Source organism: Corythoichthys intestinalis, chromosome 3 (assembly GCF_030265065.1).
Source record: "Corythoichthys intestinalis isolate RoL2023-P3 chromosome 3, ASM3026506v1, whole genome shotgun sequence".
NCBI lineage: Eukaryota > Metazoa > Chordata > Actinopteri > Syngnathiformes > Syngnathidae > Corythoichthys > Corythoichthys intestinalis.
Window position 1 is genome coordinate 59,168,256 of NC_080397.1, and position 13,040 is coordinate 59,181,295.

Consider the following 13,040-nt stretch of genomic DNA (forward strand, 5'->3'; position numbering starts at 1 on the left):
TGTTATTGACTGGAATTATTGAACATTCATATAGAGCTGAAGCGAATACTTGAGTAACTTGAGTTTAAAAATTGAACCCAGTAATTTTATTCGCCTCGAGGAATCGTTTAATTTTGCCAGCCCTAAGCATCACGTTTTGCCCAGACTACTTTTAACAACGGGCTGAGAGCACCTCTGTAGAGAAAGAAGCAATAATACCTGATTGCAGCTCACAGCTGCTACAAACTATTCCAACGTTTCTACAAACTACGCACGCATGATGCTACCGTGGTAGCAGGTAGCGTCTGATGCGTCTCATAGATATCACATGTATATGGAACTAGATGCGACATGACAGACTCGGCACCGTTAGCACATGTACAGTGTATAGAATTAGATGCGAAATGACAGACTTATCGGCATTAGTAAACAACCGCCATCTTAAAGCAGTAGACTTCTCAGCGCTAATAAATAAGATTAACGTTACTGTACCTTGCTAACATAATGTTAGCCCTGCGGAGGGCTAGGTTTCTATTAATTAGGGTGACCATATTTTGATTTCTAAAAAAGAGGACACTCAGCCCAGCCTCAGCCCGGCCTTAAGATACTTGAATTTTACTCGAAGTTCACTCAAAGATGCCTATATCACTTTAATATATTTAAAGTGTGCCCCCTCACTCTGGAAAGAAAAATGCAGTTTGAAAAAAAATAAATAATGACTTTTTTTTTTTTTTAATTATATATATATATATTAGAGCTGAAACGAATACTCGAGCAACTTGAGTAACTCGAGTTTAAAAACTGATCCGAGTAATTTTATTCACCTCGAGTAATCGTTTATTTGGACAGCTCTAAGCATCACGTTTTGCTCGGACTACTTTTAATGCGGGACAACGCGCTGATGTGCGGATGGTGCGGAGAGGAAGAAGGGGAAAAAAAAAAAAACTTACTGCAGCCAACAGCCGCTACAAACGACGCCGACGTTGCTAAATACTAGCCCGCACGATGCTATGTTGGTAGCAGGTAGCGTCTGATGCGTCTCATCGAAATCACATGTATGTTGAACTAGATGCGCATGACAGACTCGCCGCGCCTGGGCAGCGTTTGTAAACAGCCGCCATCTTAAAGCAGTAGAGCGCTAAGCGCTAATAAAGAGCGCTAAGCGCTAATAAATAAGATTAACGTTACTGTCACTACTAGCTCACGTAACGTTAGCCCTGCGGAGGGCTAGGTTTCTATTAATTATGACTACTGTCGATGCGTGGCTAATGTGTCTTACATACAGGGTTTAACATAACATAGAATTGTGGAGTGATGAGGGTGTAAAATAAAAACTTAATAATGCTAACTATCAATTTTAGCTCAGTAGTCATTGCTGGATAAAACACCAAGTAGCACTGGTCCATAATGTGATCCAATGCAGCCTGTATCATACATTTATTTTGAACCCTGCAAAAACTCAAAATCCTATCAGGACTTACAGTTTAGACTAACTTAAAACTTAACTAGAACTTAAAAATGGCTTGACACAAATAGAAATTCAATTGAGACGTGGGGAAAAATCCTAACTATTTAGTGATGTGTGTTATCAAGCGTAACAGCATTTTTAGGTAAGATATATATATATAAATATATTTTAAAAATTTAATAAGATCTAAAAGTTTTTTGAGTTAAGCAGTGAATTAGTCTTTTTTTTTTGTTCTAGTTACATCTGAGATGCAATTGTTGGCTGTTTTCAACAATATACATCGAAAATAAAGACATTGATTGACTGAAAATGTTTCAAGATTAGATGAAATGTCTTGTTTTCTCATGTATATTTATAATTGCTCTTCACCTAAAAATTGTTTTATCCGATTACTCGATTAATCGATAGAATTTTCAGTCGATTACTCGATTACTAAAATATTCAATAGCTGCAGCCCTAATATATATATATGTATGTATATATATGTATGTGTGTGTGTATATATATATATATATATATATATATATATATATATATATATATATATATATATATATATATATATATATATATATAAAATGCAGACCCATAGAAATGTAGTCCAGTCAATACACATACACACAGTAGGCTATGTGCCAACTAAACATTTTTATAAATTACTATCACGACAATTGTCCTTGACAAATTGTTATTCCCATTCAATTGATGTTCTCATTCAATGTTAAAAACTACATTTCCCATAATGCCTAGCGCGGTTTAGCTTACTGATAGCTAGCTGAGGCAAAAATCAAACTTTGCTATAAAAGTTTACAATCATCGGCAGCGTGCCGATGCGACACCAAACGGGATTTTACAGTCAAAGCTCCGACAGAAGTCAACAGTGACCATTATATACGTATTTATCATTAAAAAAAAAAAAACTTCAGGCTTTGTGGCCAAATCGTCAACACAGTAGATGGCGGTAATGCCTCATGATAGGGGTAAACTGCCAACAAAAACAAGAAGAACTACTACTTCCCTCCATTCTCGTAGGAGCCATGTCAACTGCTGCCACCCAGCGGTCGGAGGGATTCTCTTCAAATTGGTCCCGTGAAAAATCATTTAAAAAATCATTAAAAAACGGACATTTTTATGAATTTATAAAACCCGCCCGGACCACGAGGACACTACGTGAAAGTAGGACTTGTCTGGGCAAAAGAGGACGTTTGGTCACCCTATATTAATTATGACCACTGTCGATGTGTGGTTGATGTCTCTTACATACAGGCTTTATTTAATCTGTAAAAACACAGCGCTGAAGAGTGATGAGGGTGTGGAATAAAAACATAATAAAGCTAACTGTCAGTTTTAGTTCAGTAGTCATTGCTGAATAAAACACCAAGTAGCACTGGTGCCAAATTTGCACCAATACAGCAGGTATGATACATTAATTTTAACACTGCAAAAATTCAAAATCCTATCAGGAATTACAATTTGTGCAGTTAGCGTTTATTTTACGTATATATGTCGAAGTACAATGCTACTCTGTTAGCGACTGAGGTTAGCGGCCGCCTGATGTAAACAGAGCTTTTCCAGTGAAAATTATTGTAAATAAATGCTTAAATCCCCAAATTCTTCGTAGATATGGATGTAAAACAGTCTCGATTCTTAGTGAAAAGCAAAAAAAAAAAAAAAAAAAGTGCATTTTGCGTTTATTTTAAGTAGATATGTCGAAGTACAATGCTACTCTGTTAGCGACTGAGGCTAGTGGCCGCCTAGCGTAAACAGTTTTCTGGTAAAAAGTCTTGTGAATAAATCCTTAAATCCCCGAATTCTTCAAAGATATGGACGTAAAGCAGTCTCGATTCTTGGTTAAAAGCAAAGAAACCATGCCGTTAGCATTTATTTTACGTAAATATGGCGAACTATGATTACAATGCAGTAGCGGCTGATTTCTCCCATTGATTTTTTTCACAACGTTTAAAAATGCATGCATGGTACGAAAAATATAATAATTAGGCCTACCTTGAATCCTCGAACAAATCACTCCTGAGACAATTATTCCTGCTTGTATGCCGTACAGCTTTCATACTTCTTCAAAAATCCTAGCTTAAATCCAGTTAGGACGTGAGCGTGTGCTGTCTTCGAATGACTATTACTAAATGAACCTCAGCCCCCTTTGGTACGGCGTGACGCAAAGAATGACGAAGTGTCAGGTCAATAGAGTTTTGAAGTCTATGAACGGATAAAACCCGCCCGGACCACGAGGACACTTAGCTCGCTGTCTAGCTAGGACTTAGCTCCGATGTCTGGGCGAGGGCAGTACAATGACGTATATGCTGTCCTTACTCCGAAGCGTCTACTTTTTCCCAAGCTAGACAGCTAGTTAACGACGCTTTAAAAATCAGACTTCCTTTTTTTTTATCTGATTTATTAATAGAACGGTCTCAAACCATTGTCCTATTTAGACCGTCGTAAAACTGCAAAAAAAAAAAAAAGTACACAACATAGCATTAGGAACAACGTTAGCTTAGCACGCTAGACAAGTTCACTAAACATAAACAAAAAACGTCTTATATAAAAACTAAAGATGATCGGGTCCGATCACGTCATATTCAAAGTATCGGAATCGGCAAAAAAATATCGGCCATGCCTTTTTCAAATATATATATATATTTTTTAATTAAATCGTTTTCTAATTGTATTTAACGTTACAGACAAAATGTCTTACATTCATCCAGAGTCTTTAGTTTTGGCTTAAAGTAGGGCTATCAAATTTATCGCGTTAACGGCGGTAATTAATTTTTTAAAAAATTAATCACATTGAAATATTTAATGCAATTAACGCATGCGCTGCACGACCCACTCACGCGTTCAATATATAATGACGCCGTTTTACCTATATATAGAGCTAAAAGGCAGCGTAAAATGAGTAGAGAGAATTTTGGTAGTTTTGGAGTCTTTTTATAATTGGATAAAGCCTTAAACTCCTTCTCTCAACAATTAGAAATATCGTGGGAAGCAATGTGGGGAAGAAAGGTAGTGGTTGATCTTTTCCTTAACACCTTATGCTACTTCCCAACGCAGAGAAGATATATCAATTGGTGCCACTACGCAGTTATGGTTGCACTTCCCATCATGTATTTGGGCAGAACAATTAAATGGCTACAGTATCATTTACTGAAAGCTCAACAAATACACTAGATGGCAATATTTAGTCACAATATACAAAGTCACATTTATACTATATAAAAATTACAAGTCTTTTTATCCATGGATCCCTCTCACAGAAAGAATGTTAATAATGTAAATGCCATCTTCAGGATTTATTGTCATAATAAACAAATACAGTACTTATGTACTGTATGTTGAATGTATATATTCGTCCGAGTTTTATTCATTTTTTTTCTTAATGCATTGCCAAAATGTATATGATCGGGAAAAATTATCGGGAATGATTGGAATTGAATCGGGAGCAAAAAAAAGCAATCGGATCGGGAAATATCGGGATCGGCAGATACTCAAACTAAAACGATCGGGATCGGATCGGGAGCAAAAAAACATGATCGGAACAACCCTAATAAAAACTAACATTTCTAGATTTAACAGATTATATACATTGTTTTCCACATCCATACTTATGGACAAATCTTGTCCAGGGATCATTTAAGCACAAAATTACAACGCAGTCGTCAGCCTGAGACGTCGTGCAGCATTATTGAATTGGCAAAAAACAATAAACCATGTCGCAAAGCGACCACAAGAATGCGCTGTTGGACAGCACAAAAAAAACCTTCTGTAAAACTTACCAAAAGGCAGAATAACATATCATTCATATTTTTGGATTGTTATTTTGAGATTTAGGGGTACTTAGAGGGTTAATTCCAATTCACGCAGCATAGGAACGGAACTCGTTCATAACCTCGGTACTACCTGCATTTGAAAAATTTTTTAAAAAATTTTAAAAAACAATCCTTTGACAATTATGTGTTTGTATCGGGGACATCCCAAATCATAAGTTGATTGAATCATAAGGTTGTAACATGAAAATTGGACTTTCCCACAGTTAACCTGAATGTTGGTAACCCGTGTTTTGACAGCCGCATGCGGCTCTTTAGCGCTGCCCTAGTGGCTGCAACATTTTCAAAAATGGTTGAAAATAGACAAAAATAATGGTCGAGGGAAATATATATTTTTTATTTTGATAGGGTTTTTGTAGGAGGACAAAAATGACAACATTAAAAACAAAAACATTAAAGCTGTAGTGTGAACTAATTTCTTCACATGCCAAATAGGGTCACAAGTAAAGTAATTAAACATTGTCCACCAAATAAAGCATGAAAAAATAATTTATATGTTGTATATTTGACAAAATAATCGCGTTTCCGAAGTTTGAGCCTGAAAGGGGACGAACCCGGAAGTGATACGTCACACCGGGAACAGCGTTGGCAGCTCCATACATACGGCCGCCAAACAAAGCCCTTCAAACAATGATTCAAACAGCGATATAAGCGATAGACCGAGCGCAAGGGAGGAGATCCGAGTTTTTGAAGAGTTGGAATTTTATGTTGGATCTAACATGTATTAGCCAGACGCTAATCAGAATGCAAACAATGTACCTAGACTACCTGACATGGAATGGATACAAGACCCATCGAGATTACAACATTGGTAAGATATAGGCTGTTATTATTTTCATGATTTGAAGATGCAGGCATTTGCACATAATGTTATGTTTTTGTCTATCTGATGACATTGTTAAAAAAAAATAATAATCAGACTTCATGTTCATTTTGGCAGATCCGGCAGCTCTCGTGCATATAAAATAATAATATAAAAACGTTGGGGGGAAAGAAGGAGATGAGTCTTCGATGGCTTTCTCCACTTTATTGTGGCAACAATAAGAAAACAAAATAATAGCGGACTGCCGCCACATTCGACTGCGAAGTTTTGCTTCTCGCCGATCTCCTCCTCGCCTCCCACTCCAGTGTCTCTTAAACGGATTGTGCATAGTGTCTTGTTATGAGCTTTTTGTTTACAAATGTATCGAACACACGACGCACTGACAACCTTGTCTCTTTATTAACACATGGAGCAGTTTTTATGGAAAAGTTAGAACACAGCTCGGCACAGCTCTCGGCAGGAATTGGCGTCTAATGGCGTGAGGAAATGTAGTTTTTTCACACAAGCGAACAGATTACAAAGCACCACTTCAGTGTTGTCCCGAGACTACATTTCCCATGATTCACTGCGTGACCTGCGCGCTCGCTGATTCGCTGCGAGATTGACTCAATGGCTACGCTAAACCAACACGCTATTTTTCAGCTGTCACCTGTCAGCGGCTCTCATAGCTTATACTGTTCAATTCCACAACAGTAGGCAGCTATGCTTTGACAAAGTCATCAGTCATCTATCCAAAAATCACACTTACTTTTTGGCAAATCCTCGATCATAAGCAGACCGGTTAAGGAAGCAGGCATCTTCGAAGTGTTTGCAGCAGAGAACACTACTCGATGATGGCGTGAAATTCAATTGCTTCGTGCGAGCGAAAGATGTCCATTTACGTGCCCGGCTATCCTTTGGCCACTCATACAACTTTTCGTTTGAGCGAGAACAAAACATCGCCACACACCGCTGTGGCATCTTACCAAGAAGCAATGCAACAAACAATACCGTTCTATGGTGGACTTCCCTCGCACGTCTAGGTGTGACGTAATTTCCGAAGATTGCCGAAGAAAAGCATTTTCGTCGTCAAGGGCATTGCTATGGGTTAAACAAAGAATCTGGAAGGGTTGCGTTAAAAAAAATAATGAAAATATGCTTATAATTGTTTAGCCATTGATATTATTCAAAAACATGGTTGGCCGACCTTACTTCAAAGTTCCCCTTTAAATCATGAAGGCTCATTATGTATTTTTAGCTGACTTAGTCATTTTGATAGTAGGCTAGTATACAGTGCCTTGCAAAAGTATTCGGCCCCCTTGAACCTTGCAACCTTTCGCCACATTTCAGGCTTCAAACATAAAGATATAAAATTTTAATTTTTTGTCAAGAATCAACAACAAGTGGGACACAATCGTGAAGTGGAACAAAATTTATTGGATAATTTAAACTTTTTTAACAACTAAAAAACTGAAAAGTGGGGCATGCAATATTATTCGGCCCCCTTGCGTTAATACTTTGTAGCGCCACCTTTTGCTCCAATTACAGCTGCAAGTCGCTTGGGGTATGTTTCTATCAGTTTTGCACATCGAGAGACTGACATTCTTGCCCATTCTTCCTTGCAAAACAGCTTGAGCTCAGTGAGGTTGGATGGAGAGTGTTTGTGAACAGCAGTCTTCAGCTCTTTCCACAGATTCTCGACTGGATTCAGGTCTGGACTTTGACTTGGCCATTCTAACACCTGGATACGTTTATTTTTGAACCATTCCATTGTAAATTTGGCTTTATGTTTTGGATCATTGTCCTGTTGGAAGATAAATCTCCGTCCCAGTCTCAGGTCTTGTGCAGATACCAACAGGTTTTCTTCCAGAATGTTCCTGTATTTGGCTGCATCCATCTTCCCGTCAATTTTAACCATCTTCCCTGTCCCTGCTGAAGAAAAGCAGGCCCAAACCATGATGCTGCCACCACCATGTTTGACAGTGGGGATGGTGTGTTCAGGGTGATGAGCTGTGTTGCTTTTACGCCAAACATATCGTTTTGCATTGTGGCCAAAAAGTTCCATTTTGGTTTCATCTGACCAGAGCACCTTCTTCCACATGTTTGGTGTGTCTCCCAGGTGGCTTGTGGCAAACTTTAAACGAGACTTTTTATGGATATCTTTGAGAAATGGCTTTCTTCTTGCCACTCTTCCATAAAGGCCAGATTTGTGCAGTGTACTGATTGTTGTCCTATGGACAGACTCTCCCACCTCAGCTGTAGATCTCTGCAGTTCATCCAGAGTGATCATGGGCCTCTTGGCTGCATCTCTGATCAGTTTTCTCCTTGTTTGAGAAGAAAGTTTGGAAGGACAGCCGGGTCTTGGTAGATTTGCAGTGGTCTGATGCTCCTTCCATTTCAATATGATGGCTTGCACAGTGCTCCTTGAGATGTTTAAAGCTTGGGAAATCTTTTTGTATCCAAATCCGGCTTTAAACTTCTCCACAACCGTATCTCGGACCTGCCTGGTGTGTTCCTTGGTTTTCATAATGCTCTCTGCACTTTGAACAGAACACTGAGACTATCAAAGAGCAGGTGCATTTATACGGAGACTTGATTACACACAGGTGGATTCTATTTATCATCATCGGTCATTTAGGACAACATTGGATCATTCAGAGATCCTCACTGAACTTCTGGAGTGAGTTTGCTGCACTGAAAGTAAAGGGACCGAATAATATTGCACGCCCCACTTTTCAGTTTTTTATTTGTTAAAAAAGTTTAAATTATCCAATAAATGTTGTTCCACTTCACGATTGTGTCCCACTTGTTGTTGATTCTTGACAAAAAAATTCAATTTCATATCTTTATGTTTGAAACCTGAAATGTGGCGAAAGGTTGCAAGATTCAAGGGGGCCGAATACTTTTGCAAGGCACTGTAGCTAATACAGATACATACAGCATATGTTGCCTTCATTATTAGCCTTATTTAAGGCTTTTAATTTTTGTCCAATATGGCTCTTTCAACATTTTGGATTGCTGACCCCTGAGTTAACCTCTCACTTTCATCTTTCCTTTCTAGTCCCCCATTCCAGAAGCTGGAAGACTGCTTCAAAGCACTATCCCTCAACCAGGAGTTGGGCATCCCCCTCCCGTCCGAATTAGATGAACTCCATCAGAGTCTGAGTCGACTCCACTGGCCCAAAGACAGTTCCTCCCAATCACCTAGCCCAGATGAACCACAGTCCCCTAAAGCGGCCTCTCCGGACTGTTCCGGCACGTCAGACAATGGCACTTAAAGCCTGTCTCGCTTTTAAGCTACGTGACCCCTCTGACCTGCTGAACTCATAACATGGAACAGCGAGAGGAAAACTGTTCCTCGGCCATGTGAGGAACCCCCAGAAAAATCCTTTTGGGCCACCTGTGTTTTGGAATGCAAGTTGGATGCATTTCAGGATGACACTTGTTACTTTTGACACTAAGTCATTGCACACAGGTCTTAAACTCATGTTTACGACGCAGAAATGCAATAACTAGCTTGCTGTGGTTTGGTTCCAAACACCAATTTGGGCCACATTTGACAAGGAGGGATTCTGCTTGTCAAATTCAGTGATCCATGTTTGTCCAGCAGAGGGAGTCCTCCCTCCAGCGCTCAGTAGAAAACAAGGCTAGTGCAGCAATAACACACAAATTACCATCTGTACATTTGAATTAAGGCAGTGTTTAATCTCACCATTCTTTCAAGGTTGTTTCAGGTTCTTGCACTTTTGTACCTTTTTGTAGCAGTTTATCTCGTGTTACATTCATGTTTTATCATTCTCTGGCAAATTATCACCAATCGTAGGTCATGTTTTCCATACACTTGCTGCTTCTTTATAGTTCTTAAAGGGCTCGTCGAGACACTATGACCTTTAAAACCTGTTTTGTACATACCAAATGGATTAGTTGTCCATTTTAAACGCAGATTTTGTACATAAGCCTCAATATGAGGTTTCTTTTTAATGGGAATTTAGATTTTAGACATTTCAATTCACTGTGGATGTTGTCACTATGTTATTAGCTGTTATTCTAATTAGTGTCAAGGTACTGACAATGTACGGAGCCCTTAAAGGGACATCGACAGAAATAAAATAAATTTAAACCGTCTGGTTTAGTATGTGGTGCGATCTGGTAAACATTAGTATTATATAGCATTTAAGCTAGCGGACTTTTGCTATGGAAGTTAGCCAATTGTCTTTTTTTGTTGTGTTTAGATCCTCATATCTATTTATTTTTAGATTACTATATTATATTTATAGGCTAAAAATGATCATTCTGAATTTAGTTGAGCTAGGATGACCATATTTTGATTTCCAAAAAAGAGGACACTTGGCCCGTCCTCAAGATACTTGAATTTTACTCGAACTTCATTCAAAGATGCCTATGGTGTAAAATACAAGGCTGAAAAAGCAGTTTCTGCTCTTGCAACCCTCTTTAAAATAAACTGCTGTATTTTAAGCCAAAATAACAGTCATAGCAGATTCATGGTGCGTTAAGCCCCGAACTATTTTTAATTTGTCCGTTTTACCCGGGAAACCCCCGTTTACAGACGTCGCATAACTGCTTTTGTTTCAACCCAGCCATAGAAAGAAGGGAAGTAACTATATTTATTATTCAAAATGTCATTTTAGCTTAGAATCATTAATTGATGTCTAATATGTCATTAATTTTTTTTTTTTTTTTTACTAAATTATTCACATCACACTCGCATATTTTAAACTTTTATACAAATTACATCACAATGAAAAAGTCTGTAAAGAAAGGACGGATATCTACCTCATAACTATCGCTTAATTATTTTTTTTTTTGTTACTATCACATTTTCCCCAATATGCTGGATGATAAATAATCGATCCAAACAAAATTTGGAAGAAAAAAAACATTTAGAATGGTAAATATATGAAAAAGAACATCTCGACCACTCCTTGATGTCTGTGATTTCAGCATTGCAACCCTTGTTATATTACCATATTTCACCCATAAAATCCCTCAAAAATCCGGCTATACCATTTACATCTGTGTCTTGACCCTCGGTGATTTAAAATAAACTGCTGTATTTTAAGCCAAAATAACAGTCATAGCAGATTCATGCCCCGAACTATTTTTAATTTGTCCGTTTTACCCGGGAAACCCCCGTTTACAGACGTCGCACAACTGCTTTTGTTTCAACCCAGCCATAGAAAGAAGGGAAGTAACTATATTTACTATTCAAAATGTCATTTTTAGCTTAGAATCATTAATTGATGTCTAATATTTCATTAAAAATTTTTTTTTTTTTTTAAACTAAACAATTATTCACATCGCACTCGCATATTTTAAACTTTTATACAAATTACGTCACAATGAAAAAAATGGTGTCTGTAAATAAGTCACGGATATCTACCTCATAATATCGCTTAATTTTTTTTTTTTTTTTTGTTACTATCGCATTTTCCCCAATATGTTGGATGATGAATAATCGATCCAAACAAAATTTGAAAAAGAAAAGAAAAACGTTTAGAATGGTAAATATGTGAAAAAGAACATCTCGACCGCTCCTTCATGTCTGCGATTTCAGCATTGCAACCCTTGTTATATTACCATATTTCACCCATAAAATCCCTCGAAAATCCAGCTATGGCCATTTACATCTGTGTCTTGACACTCGGTGATACATGCTACATGGAGTTTTTGGATCAAAACAAGGTAAGTACCCTACTTATACCAGACTATAAGCCGCAGCCCACCAAATTTGGCACGAAAACGGCATTTGTTCATAGATGAGCCGCACTGGACTGTAAGCCGCAGCTGTCCTCACTGTATCATGGGATATTTACACCAAAAGATATTATTTGACAGCGGCATCATACGACCGACTGTCATAAGACCAAATGAACCATCATTAAACTTTGAAGTAATTAGTGCAAAGCTTTATTGCTTCAAGAAGCTACATTTGGCCATCACTGCTCACTTGGGGGAGACAGTCAACCTCTGCTGCCACCTGCTGTTGACTGTTGTCATCCAACATGCCTCTTAGCATGCATTGCAGCGCTACAGATGTAAATAACAATCAAAAATGTTCTGTGCTAAATGTTTCTTCAGTTACTGTTCCAGTTGTTTCATCGATTGCTAGTTATGGTATTTGCTAACACTTTATTTGACAGTGGTGCCAAAAGACTAATTACGCAATCATAATTATGACATGTCTCTGTCCTGAGCATTCATGAATGCTTATAACAGATGTCATTAAGTGTTATCCGGCAAATGATCTCACTTTTGAATGGATGCAAAAGATCCACAATGGATAGGGTGACCATATTTTGATTTCCAAAAAAGAGGACACTTTGCCCGGCCTCGAGATACTTGAATTTTACTCGAAGTTCACTCAAAGATGCCTATATCACTTTAATATATTTAAAGTGTGCCTCCTCCGTCTGGACAGAAAGATTCAGTTTTATTAAAAAAAAAAAAAAAAAAAAGCCAAATAGTATATATTATATGCTATATGGAAATGTTTTTTTGCTCAACAGGCTTTTATTTTTACTAAAACATAATCAAACAAAAAAAAAAAAAACTAAATATTGACAAATAAAATATCATGCAGACCCGTGGAAATATAGTACAGTCAATACAGCCACACAGTAGGCTTGTGCCACATAAATATTTTTATAAATTATTATCACGACAATTGTCGTTGAGAAATTGTTATTCCCACTCAATTTTATTCTAATTTAATGTTCTAGATTGCACGCAAACAATAACTAAAATAACCTGACAAACTATTCAACCGGCATATTTCCAAACGCAGCAGTTCAAAACTACGTTTCCCATAATGCATAGTGCGGCTTAGTTAGCTCACTGATAGCTACCCTATTAGCGAGTACCGGGAGACGAGGCAAAATCAAACATTGCTATATAAATTTACAATCATCTGTAGAACAACGATGCGACACCT

General features: G+C 37.7%; 1 protein-coding gene across 1 annotated transcript in view; it reads left to right on the plus strand.

Moving 5' to 3' along the window:
* Window positions 1-10,306, plus strand: part of limk2 (LIM domain kinase 2) — a 75,254-nt gene extending 64,948 nt beyond the window's left edge. The window contains exon 16 of the mRNA XM_057831726.1: window positions 9,150-10,306. Coding sequence (XP_057687709.1) covers window positions 9,150-9,366 — 217 coding nt within the window. The 3' untranslated portion in view covers window positions 9,367-10,306. The remainder of the gene's footprint in view (window positions 1-9,149) is intronic.
* The last annotated feature ends 2,734 nt before the right edge of the window (window positions 10,307-13,040 follow it).